The following is a 13,625-nucleotide window of genomic DNA, read 5'->3' as shown; positions in this document are numbered from 1 at the left end:
ATGATGTTATTTACATGAAGATACCTGTACATGATAATTTCTTGAACTCGAAGTTTCATCATTGTTCATGAATGGAGCAATTTTGGATTTGATAGAACCACCAAAACTAACACACGTTCCGTTTTGGCTCGTAACAACACCATAGTGTGCACGGGAAAGAGAACAGTTATAGGTGACACATGTGGAATTGTTGCTCACCAAAATACAACATGATCCTCCTTGTAAATCATTATCTACAAACGTTTCAGGGTCCGTAAAATCTTCAAAGGTAATTTCACACTCATCGAGAAAAAGACTTCCATTCTCGACATGAATGGCACATGGAATTCGAAAGTCCTTATTGCTCGATTTTCCATTCGATGAGGTCTTTCCGTTCATGTATCTGTTTTTCATTTCAATTTGCTCATTGGACAACTCGGAAATAATTCGAAGTTTCAATTTTCTGAAACGAACATTTTCACTATTAATTCGAATCATGGGTTCACAGAATTTTGATGAATGCATTTCAATAATGCAATTTTCAAAAATAGCTCCATGAATTTCTAAGGGTTGAGAAACGACCAATGTTTGACACTCGGTATAAATTCCAGGTAAAATATACAATTTGATTGGAACCAATTCTGCTTGAAGAGAATTTTCAGTAGCCAAGAATGCAAACTTTTCACTGTAGGAACCTTTAAATGTGATCGATTCTCGTTTTTTCGACTTTTTCAAGAGTGCAACAACTTTTTCATCTTCCTTTCTTCTTTGAATTTCATCGAAAATGGTTTCGGAAATGATGGAAATGGGTTGAGCTTCAATATTGTCCATCGACTGATGTCGAGACGATCCGTTTCTGAATTGTTATTATTCGCAGAACTATTCTCAGAAATGATACTTTCCAAGAGGGCAATAAACTACGAGCACTGTCAGCATTGAGTGAGGAACCGCCACTTTCGATCATGTCATCTGAAGCGGTCGAAGTGGCATCGTCAAAGTCAGAATGCCCAATTTTCACAAAATGTGACAACTCTCCCATTACATTAAGGATTGATTCGAATAAGAATAACACCCATTCATCACAATCATCTTGAGTTTTGGCATAAATGGTATAGGTTCGAGAAGGTGTTCGAATTTCAAAGGCAAACCAAGTTTTTTGAAAATCATTGTCGAAAGGTTCTTCTGGAATGATAAATTGACCATTCGAAATGGATGATAGAGACCATCTCTTATCGACAGTACTGCGTCGAAGCGAGCTTACTGATCTCGATCGATCTCGTGAAGTTCCCGACTCTTCAATTTCATGCAATAAATCTTCAGCGTTTTTAACTTTCTTCTTTTTCTTTGCTGGATTTTGTTTAAACTGAATGGTTGAATTGTAAAATGTGACAACTCCTTGAGCAATCATATTCTGCAGTTTTGCATCCAATTCGGAAATATTGACCATGTCTTGTACATGGTTGGAATTACTACTTTGATTCGTGTCACTCTCCTTTTTAGGTTTATAATAATAAAGCATATCGTTTCGCAACACAAAAAATCGTTGTTTCCACGATGCTTTCAATTTTCCTCCTGATTTAATCATCCATCCCAATTTTTTCGATCCACCATGTTTCGAAAATGAGTTTTTGGAATTGGACTCTAAATTGTCTCCATTCGCTACTTGTGTGATAAATTGTGACCATTGTTGCACAATTTTCAAATCTGCATTCAATAACAAACGATCGAAAGGTGTCTGACCACGAGCAATACACCAACGTCTGAATTACCCCTGGCATCAAGGGTACTCAATGTCACAGCGCAGCTGGTCGCAAAAATTTTTAATTCTGGTAGAATTACTTCGCACTTTCTCAGAATTGTGAAGAGTGTGTATTGAATAGTAATCAGATTGTCCATTTTCGGAAGGTGGTTTTTTTCCATTTTTGAGAGTGTCTTCAGGATTGCAAATTTCAACGGAGGAATCTTTCAAGATGATGGCACCTTTTGGTTCCTTATCTTGTTCAGAGGCATAGTAGTAGAGAGTATTTTCGAAAATGACAAAGAGACGTTTTTTCCATCTACATGTCAATTGTATTATGAATCACACCCAAAATGAGTAGTGCACAGAATTGTGTACAATTGGTCATATCATCATCATCATGTGTGTACACAGATTCCAAAGTGTGTGCCCATGTATAGAATTGTCAATTCCGATCCAATTCGATCGGATCATCCAATTAAAAAAAATTCATATGATTTGAACAAGATGTTTAAAAAACGTACGACTTGATTCTTCCACCCTGTTTCCAAAACCATTCCTTTTTCAATTCAGAGTTTTGTGCAGTCTGAAGAGAAAAGAAGGAAATCTGAAAGTATTGTTTTTTTTGATGTCAAGTCCAAGAATTATACAAAATGATGATGATGAAAACAAATGTTATTTTGAAAATGTAAGAAGGACTATTGGAATGATGGAATGAACTCAACAACCAACCTTTCGATGACGACCTGTTTTGCCCATGAATAAGTTTTTTGGTTTTTTTTGAAGTGTTTGACAAGAGACAACTCGCCTGAAGAGATAAAAAAGGAACCTTTTTCATGGTTACATATGATGGCAAAGGTTCGGTATGATGGAAATTTCAATAAGGAAGTGAGGTTAATGTTTTTCTAATGCATTGTATAAATCATCATCTACAAGGAAGGATAATCAATTATTGTATATTCAAGGAAGAACCAATAATAGAGTCTTTGATCCTTATTCATTATTGGATGATCATGATCACCATTATGTAATTCTTTTTCAATTTTTGAAAAACCCAAACGACTCCTGTCATGAGAATTTCAATAATTCATGAAAAAATCATCTTGTCGGAACGAATGAATGAATCATCCTTTCATCAACGAGGACATCAAGTCCCAAGAGCTGATAATTCCTCATATTCATCCCGACAAATCACCACCATCATGATGAACAAGAAGACTCTAATTTTTTTCATCATGATGATGATGATCTTCGTATTGAATTTTGTGGAGGAGGAAATTCAATTAGTTTCTTCGTACGTGTTCACGTGATATTAGGATCGTATTTATTGAGAATGATTTCAATTATTATGTATTTCAATATATTTGAATGATGATCAATCTTATTAGGCTTAACATTCCATTCAACGGAATTTCTAATGATTTAAAACATTTCATACAACAAGAACATCAATCATTCCGTTACCCCAACTACAATGATAATAATAATAATAATAACAATGATGATTGGAAAGAACGAATGGCACAGGCTCAACTCTTAGCCACTCCCTCCGAACCCAACGATCCCAATTATCTTCCATCCATTTCCAATGGTTATATTGGAACGGTCATTGATAGTGCCGATGTCTTTATGGGTGGAGTGTATGTGGGACAGCAAGTCATTCTCGATCAATTGATTGGTTTTCATTCGAGAAGAGCCCGAATTCCATCCATGATGAACATTCATGTCAAGTTGAATGAAAGTGAAATGGATGGAACGGTTACATTGAAAGGAGTTGGATCAGCATTGGATATGGAACGGGCCATGTATTTGAGAAGATTTGTTGGAATTTCTACAGAACTGGAGGATTTAAAAGTCGAGCAACGATATTATGCTCATCGTGTGTTTCGATCATTGCTGGTACATCAATTAGATGTCGATAATAGGAATGGAAGAAATAATGTTCAGATTGGACTCATGCAAGTGGTGACACCACCAAGTAAGGATATTTCATTTAGTGAGGTGAAATGTCCAATTTCATGGCCGAATATCATGTGTCAAGTTGGAGAGCTCGTTGAATTGGAGACACCAGAATCGGAACGTGTGAAAGTTGCATTTGTGACATCGATAATTTCATCTTCTTTGCCTATACAGGTAAAGGCAAATTCGAGAAGCATTTTCACACATATCACTGCCATTCGATCGACGATTGATTCTGTGGATCCTCTGTTAGAAGCAGCAACAGATTTTATGAAAGGAATTTCAATGGACCCACAAGAATTAATGAATAATCACACTCGAGAATGGGCCGAATTGTGGAAGAGTGGAATTGAGTTAGGTGGAAATGTCTCACTGGCTGCAATGGTCAATAGCACATTGTATTACATGTTAAGTGCTACACGGAAGGATTATCATTGGGGAATATCACCTGGAGGAGGTATGTAGACTTTGATGGTATTGTCATACATCTTATTTTCACACGTTTACATTGAAACGAATATTCATCGAATTTTCAAATCGTTGATTACTTTGGTAACAATTACATGCATGTAACATGAAATATAATTGTGAAATATAACATTGCCCATAGTTGCAACTAATTCATATAATGGGCTCATGTTTTGGGATCAAGAATGCTTTGTATTACCTTCCCTCGTTTACTTGTATCCAGAGTTGGCTCATGGTCTCATTGAGTACAGATTTGAGAGACTTCAGCAAGCCCTACACCATGCTCAAAGATATGGTTATGCTGGTGCCATGTATCCTTTCCAATCAGGTAAGTGGAGGATATCCTATGGAAATATGTTAACGTAGTGAAATTTGTCCATATTATTTCTATCATTACTACAACATGCAATATTTGAAAAATTCTTGATATTAGGATACAGTGGAAGAGAAGTAGATTTAATTGCACTATTTAATGAATTGGAACAGCACATCACAGGAGACATTGCTTTTGCTCTTCAATTGTATTGGCAATTGACCAAAGATTTGAATTGGCTTTCCACACGTGGCTATCCAATTGCTTCTGAAATTGCAAAATTCTGGGCAAGTCGTGTCACTCGAAACACGTTTGGACTCTACGAGATTCATAGAGTGGTTGGACCGGATGAATTTGGAATTGGTTTTCCATGGTACAGTGGTGTGGATAATAATGTCTTTACCAATGCTGTTGCTCAAATTTCACTTCGATTTGCAAATAAGGCAGCACGTGCTCTTGGAAAGCAAGACACTCCATTATTTGATGCAATTGCAAATAACATGACCATTCTGTTCGATGAAGTCAATCAGATTCATCCAGAATATGATGGCTTTCCAAAGGGAAATATTTATTTCATGGAGTATGTCAAACAAGCAGATGTCGTCTTGCTAGGTATGTATATATCATTCAAGAATGAGATGATGACACAAACTCGTTTCACAATGTTGTGATTTCAAAATTCATAATTTTCAATGGAACTGTACATGGCGTGAACAAACAGGATATCCTCTCATGTTCCCAATGCCACCCCATGTCAGATACAATGACATTCGATATTATGAAAAATATATGTGGTCAGAAGGACCTGCAATGACCTATTCCATGCACACGATAACCTATTTGGGTAAGTGTTCAATATGATTGTCTAGTTTTTGATACATGGCTGCTGTATGTGACATTTTATGACAGATTTGAAAAATTATTCATTGGCTGGAGAAGCCTTCAGAAGATCTCTTCTTAATATTCATCCTCCATTTAACATCATTTCAGAGACACCAGATCCTTATAAACATTTTCTAGATATGGGATCTTTTAACTTTTTAACTGGAGCAGGTGGATTTTTACAGAGTGTTCAAAATGGTTATGGAGGTTTAAAAGCCTACGATGATTACTTGTTACTAAATCCACAACCATTCACTCAACTCAATGTGACAACAATGAAATTACGAGGCGTACATTATGTAGGAGGAAAATTTGATTTATGGTTTGATGGAACAAAGGCAACCATTACAGTGTCACAATTACCAACCCATCGATCCTCCTTCACCATTGAAGATTCTTTTGGATCTAAGAAGCAAATTGTTGTGAATCAACAAGTTTCCTTTATTCCTCCAGCAAAGATTTTTTAATGGGTAGTCCTTACATTGAGAATTCAATGGATCAACTTGATTGTATAAGGCTTCTTTTTTTTAATGAGCCAATTCAGGAATGAAGATCTTTTTCTCGTAAGAATTTGAAATTTGAAATTTTTCAAAAACAAAAGAAAAATATTTTTTCACACTCAACCATTTTCCGATTTATCATCACAACGCCTGAATTAAAATTATTGTTGGATCAAGGCACTATAATATATTATGAGATTTACCAAACGAGATATTTCTCGGCTTCTCTTCAAGAACGTTTCTCCCTTTAAGCTCATTCTTCATGGAATTTGTATCGGGATTTGTTTATTGCCTGCCATTGCAGTGCTCATTGTCGGATTGGTAGTTTTTATGACATCGCCGAGTGATAATATCACCTCTCCAGCCACATGCATCATTCTTTCTAAATTACAATGTATTACCAATAACAAGAACAACAATCTGGTTCATCATCACGAGAGGAGAGTCATTCATTCTCATCACCATCAAGAAGAAGAAATTCATACATTTTCATCATCATCAGAACGAAAATTATTGGCTCAACCACACCACAAGGCTTCTTCCCTCTCTCAATCATCATCATCATTGTTCGTACACTCCTCTCATTCCACTTTTACTGTACAATCATCATCATCATCCGATAACACCAAACACGCAAGCCTCATCACGACACAATGTACCTACTCTGTTTCCTTCACCATTCCCTCTTCGGAACAACAACAACAACACCCAATTTCAGCAGAAACCACCATCAAATCATCCATCATTCCCTTTCCTCGAGACTCTCCCTATGCCAACTATACCCTACAAGATCGTGTCCCTTGTTTCTATGATCCTCGCAATCCAAAGAATGTTTCCTTTGAAAAAACCAATCTCATTCACTTTTATACCATTGTAGGATTGGGTGTCATTGGTGCTGGAGCATGTCTACTTTTGCTCGTATTGATTTCTGTTGGAATCTTTTGTACGAATTTTTGTCGTTTCTGTGTCGAGTACAAGAAAACGAAACGAAAACGAAGACAACTCTTCCGTAAGAGTATGTTACACAAAATGATCACGATGTATGGCAGTAGTGGAGAGAGTGAAGATGGATATACCAGTAGTAGCAGTAATGAGGGTGGAGCGAGATTTGGCCTTAATCATTCGAGTAGTATTGAGGGAATTTTAAATTATGGAAGTACAGATCGAAAGAGAGAATCTATTGGAAATGGTTATTATTATTCGAATGCTAACAAGTCACCATCGAAATTTAGAAATTCGGGAGCGAATAGTAGTGGCAGCAGTCATGTCATGCTTTCACCCATGCAATATCAAGGAATATTGTCATCGACTCAAGTGTTGAGGAATGATAAATCATTTCATGTGGATGAAAAGTATTTTTATCAACATAGTGACGATGAAGATCATGAGAATACTCTTAGTAGTTCGAGTGTCGAGGATGTCGCAGTTGAAATTGTCTCAACTCCCAACCATCCGCCTTCATTTCCTGCCCAGAATCATTATTAATTACTTGTAAAAGTAACTGTGGTTTATTGAGGGGATGGAAATGAGAATATGACTTTTGATATCAACCATTTTCAATGTTGAACGCAACAATTTTCACCTTAATAGTGGTATCCATCAATTTTGTCAGTGTGACGGTACAGAGGCTTTTTTGTGACTTGTACATTATTTATTATTATTTGAATGACCATACACCAAACATTCATTGAGCTTGTAATTTTGTTCCTTCACAGGTTGCATGATTTTCTTAGCAGCATTGGTAAAGTAGTGATGTTTTTGAAGAAAGTCCAAATTGGAAATGTGCCAATCTCGAGGTGTGATTGGCTTTTTGTGAACTCTTTCCAATTCAAGTCTGAGACATTCCGATTTTAAGAAATAAAGATCCGTTCCTAAATGACCCAAATCTGCATCACACAAAATTTGACACAAGCGACAGTCACCTGGATTTTGAGGAACCATAGTGGCCATGATGCATTTACAAATTTTTTCAATTTGATCTTCCGAGTATCCAAATTGAGGCAAGTATTGACGAACTCTTTCACAACCTTTAGGTTCATTCTTGGGATACTGATCGAGATAACCAGTGTCATGGAATAGAGCTGCGGTTTTTCTAGATTAGAGTGTCAAATCAAGAGCGTTCGAGTAAATGTATTGGTGAATATTTATGTTTGTATCATGACCCGTGTGCATTGGAATATGATGAATAGAAATGTGCATTGGAATATTTAATTAAATTGAGAAGATGTCGTCGTACATTCAAAAAACAAAACCTACACTAGCAATATGTCGTCTTCATTCAGACCTTCCTCTTTCGCCAACATGATTGCAGTCGGAAGAACATCTTCAAATGTATGTCCAATATTATGATAAAACAAATTCTTATCAAGAGCTTGCAATTGTGAGTGAACGAGTTGATAGGCTCCTTCGAAATCTGCCATTTTTTTCGTGTGGTTTGAGAGTAAGATGTTGATTCGCTGGTTTGGAAATTGGAGTGAGTTATGATTGGACAAGGCACGTTGGGTAGTGTTGTGCTGTCGCAATGTATTTTTTTGTTTTGGCTAATTACCAAAGTGAGAGGTGTAAGCCAACTCTTAAATTGTATAAGGTTTCAACGGAAAGTTCCACTGTATACAACTCGTGATACTCTCAAATATTTTCAAAATTCAAAGGCTAGCAATTTATTCTCAAAAGCGATTGTTGTACTCCAATACAAGGACACCAATACTTTGCAATAACTAGCGCTCCGCCGTCAGTTGCCTGCAAAAAATATTCGATTAAAGATTCTGCAGCGATAAAATGAGGGTGCGGAGATACCCCTCCGGAGCAGGGGTCAGTTTTGATTTTTACGGCAGCCAGCATTACTCGTCATTCTTTAGTATATTCTTAAGTATAGTGATACATTTATAAGAAGCCGACATAGCTCAGTTGGGAGAGCGTAAGACTGAAGATCTTAAGGTCCCTGGTTCGATCCCTGGTGTCGGCAATGTTTTTTCATTACATTTTTAAGTAATACCCTTGTAGAAACACGTGTCCAAGTCGTCGGAATTTTAACACTCGAAAAAATACAGGGATGGGTTTATTGAAGAATAAACAAATTATAGGTACTCAATTGTCCGACGAGAGTGTGTCTAATGGGTGTGTATGTGTGGGGTTTAAATGTTGTCGGAGTTGAGTTCGCCAAGCTGATTGCTACATGTTTCCCAAGCAGTTGCAAATTTTGCAGTTTTGGGTTTAATTATATATCCTCTAGCCTTCTTGAGTACAGTAGAACTGTTCCAAGTGGCGTTTTTGTAACAACTGCCAACATAAGCAGCGAATGAGAGATATATTTCATTTAGCCAATCAGTCAAGGCTGGGGGAGATAGGTCTAGTTGTTGGAGAGATTCGTCTTTGATACTACCATTCCACTCCATTGGAATACAAGAGAGAGAATGGTTAGAGGGAAGTCTGACAAGCGGGGCGTTGAATTTGAGGGAACTATTGTCCCATTTTGTGTATAATGATTTGATTTCTGGGCTACACATGGCGCATGAGGTGAATACATGTTCCCAGTTGGCTTTGGTGTTGCAAATGTGGCAATTAGGGTAATCTTTTCCGAAATTTCTAAGGATTTCTGCTTTGTGCAGGTGAGCAAATAACAGTCGTTGCTGGAATGGTTTGAGTGAATAATTGTTCCAAAAGGAGATGGTACATGGATGCCAGATTCTATTATGGTCTAAGGTTCCAAGGCCAGAAATGCTCATGGTTGATCTATCACTGTTTAGCAATTCAGTTCTAGGGTCGACAGGGGTTTCGTATTCATTGACAAATGAATATCGTTCATCAATGTATTGGAGAGACCAATTATTTTGAGCAGCAATATTTTTCACGTGGTTCCAAAATGGTTCGTTAAAAGTAGTATCTTTCCAAGCAGCCAAAGCTATATTTTTGGTGATGGAGGATGAGGAATTGAATAATCTAACTGCTGTGCAAATAGGTTCAATAGAGAATAAAATAGAGGGGCGAGTAATACCAAGACCCCCAATTTGTTTGCAATTAAAAACGACTGATTTTGATAATGTGTAATCTAATCCAATAGCCTTTCTGATAAAATTAGCAACCATAATATCTGCTTTGTCTAGAGAATTCTTACTGATTCCATTGAAGCTACAGGCATATCTAGGCAATGATATAATTTTAGACATAATTGTAGTGGTGATACTGTTGAGATATAGATTAGAAGTTTTAGCTGATGCAAGTCGATTCGAGATTTTGTTGACTGGGTTATCAGAGGACCAAGAAAGATTATCCTTAAAGGTACATATACCCCCAAGGTATTCAATAGAAGTAGACGAGGCAATTGTATCCTGTCCAATAGTGACTAGGGCTTTAGATAGTTTAGATTTAGCTGTAATAGCTAAGAGCTTGCATTTCTTGGGAGCTAAAGCGAGTCCTATTTTCTTTAACTCTCGGCCGAGGCTTTTAAGAGAGGAATTCATTTCAATCTTAGTATTAGCTATCAATAAAATATCATCGGCATATAATAATAAAAGGATAGTAATATCAAATATTTGGACTCCTTTTAGTTTTTCTTGTATATTAGTTGAGGAGTTAATATAGAGATTAAACCATGCTGGACTTGAAGGGTCGCCTTGTGGGACTCCAACATTCGCATCGAAAGGGGAGGATAGGAATCCGTTAACTAGTACTTTCATAACGCTATTGGAAATCATGGATGTCAAGAGATTAATGACAGAGCTACGGAAACCATGTTTTTTGAGAATGCTGATAAATCTTTTATGGATTACTGATCCATAAGCATTTTTGATATCTAAAGCCATAGCGAATACTTCTTGTTTGTGCTGACATTTGTATGCTAGGGCAGTCCGAAGATTGATAAGGTGCTCTAATGTTGAGCCTTTTTTCATGAATCCTCGCTGAGCAGTATGGATTAAATTAGCCTCTTCAAGGATATTCATGAATTGTTTGTTGATAATAGAAGAAAATAGGCGATAGATCACAGATAATACTACTATAGGTCTAAAGTCTGATAATTTTGTAGGCATATTGACTTTGGGTAATGGGAGTAGAATACCAATACCCAATTCTTTAGGAACCATTTCACTGTCAATTGTGTGATTGATACATTTTGCAAGTACTTGGAGCGAATTGTTGTCTAGAATTTTCAACAACGGCACCGAGATATTATCATAGCCAGCCATGGAATTTTTTGTTTTAGAAATAACTTTACCCAACTCTTTGGCAGTGATATGTTGGAATTTCCATTGGGCTACAGTATTATTTTTCTTGATTTCCGGAAGGGTTTTAGTCACTTCTTGTTCTGTGTTAAACATGGCTGAAAAATGATCTACAATTATCGAGTTATGGTTACTTTGGACTACATTGAGTATAGAAGAACTGACTAATTCTTTTCTGAAGGCATAGGAGTACGGTTGTTTAGAGCTAAGATTGTTAATTCTATTCACGAAGACCCGTTTACGGTCAGCCAATAGAGATCCAATAAGCTTGTTAAGCGAGGCTTTAGCTTCCTCTAATTTAGCCTTAATATTGTTGAGGCTAAAATTATTATTCAAGAACTGGCTGGTGACAGTAGAGACATATTTACGCTTATAAAGATACTGTTTCAAATCAAAAATGATCGTCTGAAATTGTCTAACATTACGATTATCAGTAATCAATGAAGGCTTGTCGGTGCTAGGAGAGCCATATTTCTTCACAATTTTAGCAAGGGTATTTTGGGCTTCTAAGAGAGTGCTAGGGTTGTCCATAGCAAAATCGTTATTAATTTCCTTCATCTTGGATTGCAGAGTTTTAGGATGAATAATATATTTGTTGAACTTTTCTGGGAAGTCTAAAATAGGGTTACTGGGAAAGGAGATAGTTAAAAGTTTGTGAGAATAAGCAGTAGAAACATCATCTACATTAGAATAATCATTGTGGGAAGTAATAATATGGTCCGGGCGAGAAAAACCATGAGAGTATTTGTTGCGTTGAGAGAACGAAGGTGTGTTTGGAATGGGAACAACATCAAAGAGCTTCAATTTGTCACATTGGTCAATTAATAGTCGCTCATGGGCAGCATAGGATACCTTATTGAATGTTTTAGTATTGGCATTCAAGTCTCCCAATATGACAATACGTTCACCATGCAAGACCGCTGTTTGAGCAGCAATGTTGATAATATTGAGAGCCTTATTCATGAATTCTAATTTGTTTTTGTTAGCCGGGCCATACCAATTGAAAATACGGACCACACCTAGGCATTTATGTTCCAAAATGACTTCTGATAGTCTGCCTTGAATATGCTCGATGAATTGGAGTACCTTAATAAAAGGTGACGGTTTGACAATAGTAGCAATTCCTGCTCCATTATCTCCCTCGGTGGCGTTGGAAGTATAGACTAAGTAGCCACGAAAGAAGGACCTGAAATACCATACATTCCAATAGTCTTCCGTACTGGATTTTAAATGAGTTTCCTGGATATTAAGGATATCCAGTTCATATTTTCGGGCTAGGGTAAGTAATTGAGATTGTTTTACCCAGCCAACTCCTCCGAAATTAGCAGTACCTAAATTGAAGGAGTTTCTTATAGAATGAGAGGCCATTAAAGGGAATGTCGGCCCTTCTTATGCCCACTTTTACTCTTGCGAGTAGTAGTGCCTAAGAGAGCGTTGACTTTTTGGTTAATTTCTTCAATAGCTTTGTTGATCTTATTAAAGCCTTCAGTGACCTTTTTTCCAGACCAGACAGCCATTTCCTTTGTCAATTTTTGGAGAGCTGATGACATTTCAGACATTTGTTTTTCAACAGCTTCCATTCTGTGACTGATGGAGTTGGCAACTCTAGTAGAGAATGAGAGGTTTCTGAAACTATGATTTCCAACTTGGACGAACTTGGTAATGTTATTGGTGATTTGATCCTTTTTGACACCAACAACAGCCACCTTATTAGCCAACTCGATACTCTCAATCTTGACTTTCCATTGGGAACTAATGGCACCCTTGAGTTTAGGAAGATCTTTTTCTTTACCGTTAAAGGCGATACGGAAACGAGAGATATCTGTTCTCATTTTGGAAAGCTTAAATTTCTTCAAATGATTGGCTGGTAATTCAATATTAGTACCAATAGCCCAAAACTCTTGATCATCTATCTTGCTAAAATTGATGTTGTTGATAGAAGTACCAAGAGTTGAGATAATAGAGTGCATATTAGTCTTATCTAAGTCTTTGTCGACCTTATAACGGAATGACGTTTTGACGGTTTGAGGAATCATGGTTAGCTTGGACTTAGCACCAGAAGATATTGCTTGGTTTGCCAATTTGCGCGACTTGAAGAAGAGAATAATGCACTCCAATTCACTGACAACTCTACTACCGTACAACGCATCGGCATTCATTGCGACGGTTGCAAGGACTTCTTCGACAGAGTTGGTAGTAAAGGCCACCACTCTGAAGAGTTTATGATGTCGCTTCAGTTTGGTAGAATGGTCGTCGGTCATGGCCGAGGTACTAAAAACTGAGACGCCAGAGGTTGTAGTAATATTAGAGACCTCCGGTTGCGACAACATAGGAGAGTTGCATACAGTGCTGGGTTGTATTACCGACAAATTGGCTATATTGACGGAGGACGGAGTTTCTAAAATTTCGTTTTCCATCTCCTCTCTCAATTTATCATGTGCCGATTTTTGAGCAGAGAGAGATTTGTTTGCAGTATGCGGGCGATCAGCGACCTCTTTGATAGAGGCGTGATGGCGAAGGTGATAAGTGTCTTCATCGCCGAGGGCGGTTTGGTTTTCAGACATTTT

General features: G+C 37.2%; 5 protein-coding genes across 5 annotated transcripts; 2 read left to right on the top strand and 3 right to left on the bottom strand.

The window, feature by feature from the left end:
- Positions 1-6: 6 nt before the first annotated feature.
- Positions 7-2,476, bottom strand: C9374_006599 (uncharacterized protein; the record flags this gene model as incomplete). Its single annotated transcript, XM_044696476.1, has 5 exons — positions 7-813; positions 878-1,641; positions 1,819-2,036; positions 2,242-2,324; positions 2,450-2,476. 5 exons carry the CDS (start codon positions 2,474-2,476, stop codon positions 7-9), a joined length of 1,899 nt encoding a protein of 632 aa, XP_044546744.1.
- Positions 2,477-2,832: 356 nt separating this feature from the next.
- On the top strand, positions 2,833-5,806 carry C9374_006598 (uncharacterized protein; the record flags this gene model as incomplete). The annotated part of the gene is made up of 6 exons (XM_044696475.1): positions 2,833-3,011; positions 3,106-4,133; positions 4,287-4,472; positions 4,578-5,069; positions 5,179-5,301; positions 5,367-5,806. 6 exons carry the CDS (start codon positions 2,833-2,835, stop codon positions 5,804-5,806), a joined length of 2,448 nt encoding a protein of 815 aa, XP_044546743.1.
- Positions 5,807-6,031: 225 nt separating this feature from the next.
- On the top strand, positions 6,032-7,324 carry C9374_006597 (uncharacterized protein; the record flags this gene model as incomplete). The annotated part of the gene is made up of 1 exon (XM_044696474.1): positions 6,032-7,324. One exon carries the CDS (start codon positions 6,032-6,034, stop codon positions 7,322-7,324), a length of 1,293 nt encoding a protein of 430 aa, XP_044546742.1.
- A 162-nt stretch (positions 7,325-7,486) lies between these two features.
- Positions 7,487-8,259, bottom strand: C9374_006596 (uncharacterized protein; the record flags this gene model as incomplete). The annotated part of the gene is made up of 2 exons (XM_044696473.1): positions 7,487-7,931; positions 8,096-8,259. 2 exons carry the CDS (start codon positions 8,257-8,259, stop codon positions 7,487-7,489), a joined length of 609 nt encoding a protein of 202 aa, XP_044546741.1.
- A 714-nt stretch (positions 8,260-8,973) lies between these two features.
- On the bottom strand, positions 8,974-13,388 carry C9374_006595 (uncharacterized protein; the record flags this gene model as incomplete). Its single annotated transcript, XM_044696472.1, has 2 exons — positions 8,974-12,389; positions 12,458-13,388. The coding sequence occupies 2 exons, from the start codon at positions 13,386-13,388 to the stop codon at positions 8,974-8,976; spliced, it is 4,347 nt and encodes a 1,448-aa protein (XP_044546740.1).
- Positions 13,389-13,625: the final 237 nt, after the last annotated feature.

This window comes from Naegleria lovaniensis, assembly GCF_003324165.1.
Source record: "Naegleria lovaniensis strain ATCC 30569 chromosome Unknown tig028, whole genome shotgun sequence".
NCBI lineage: Eukaryota > Heterolobosea > Eutetramitea > Acrasida > Naegleriidae > Naegleria > Naegleria lovaniensis.
This window is presented reverse-complemented; position numbering and strand designations above follow the sequence as displayed.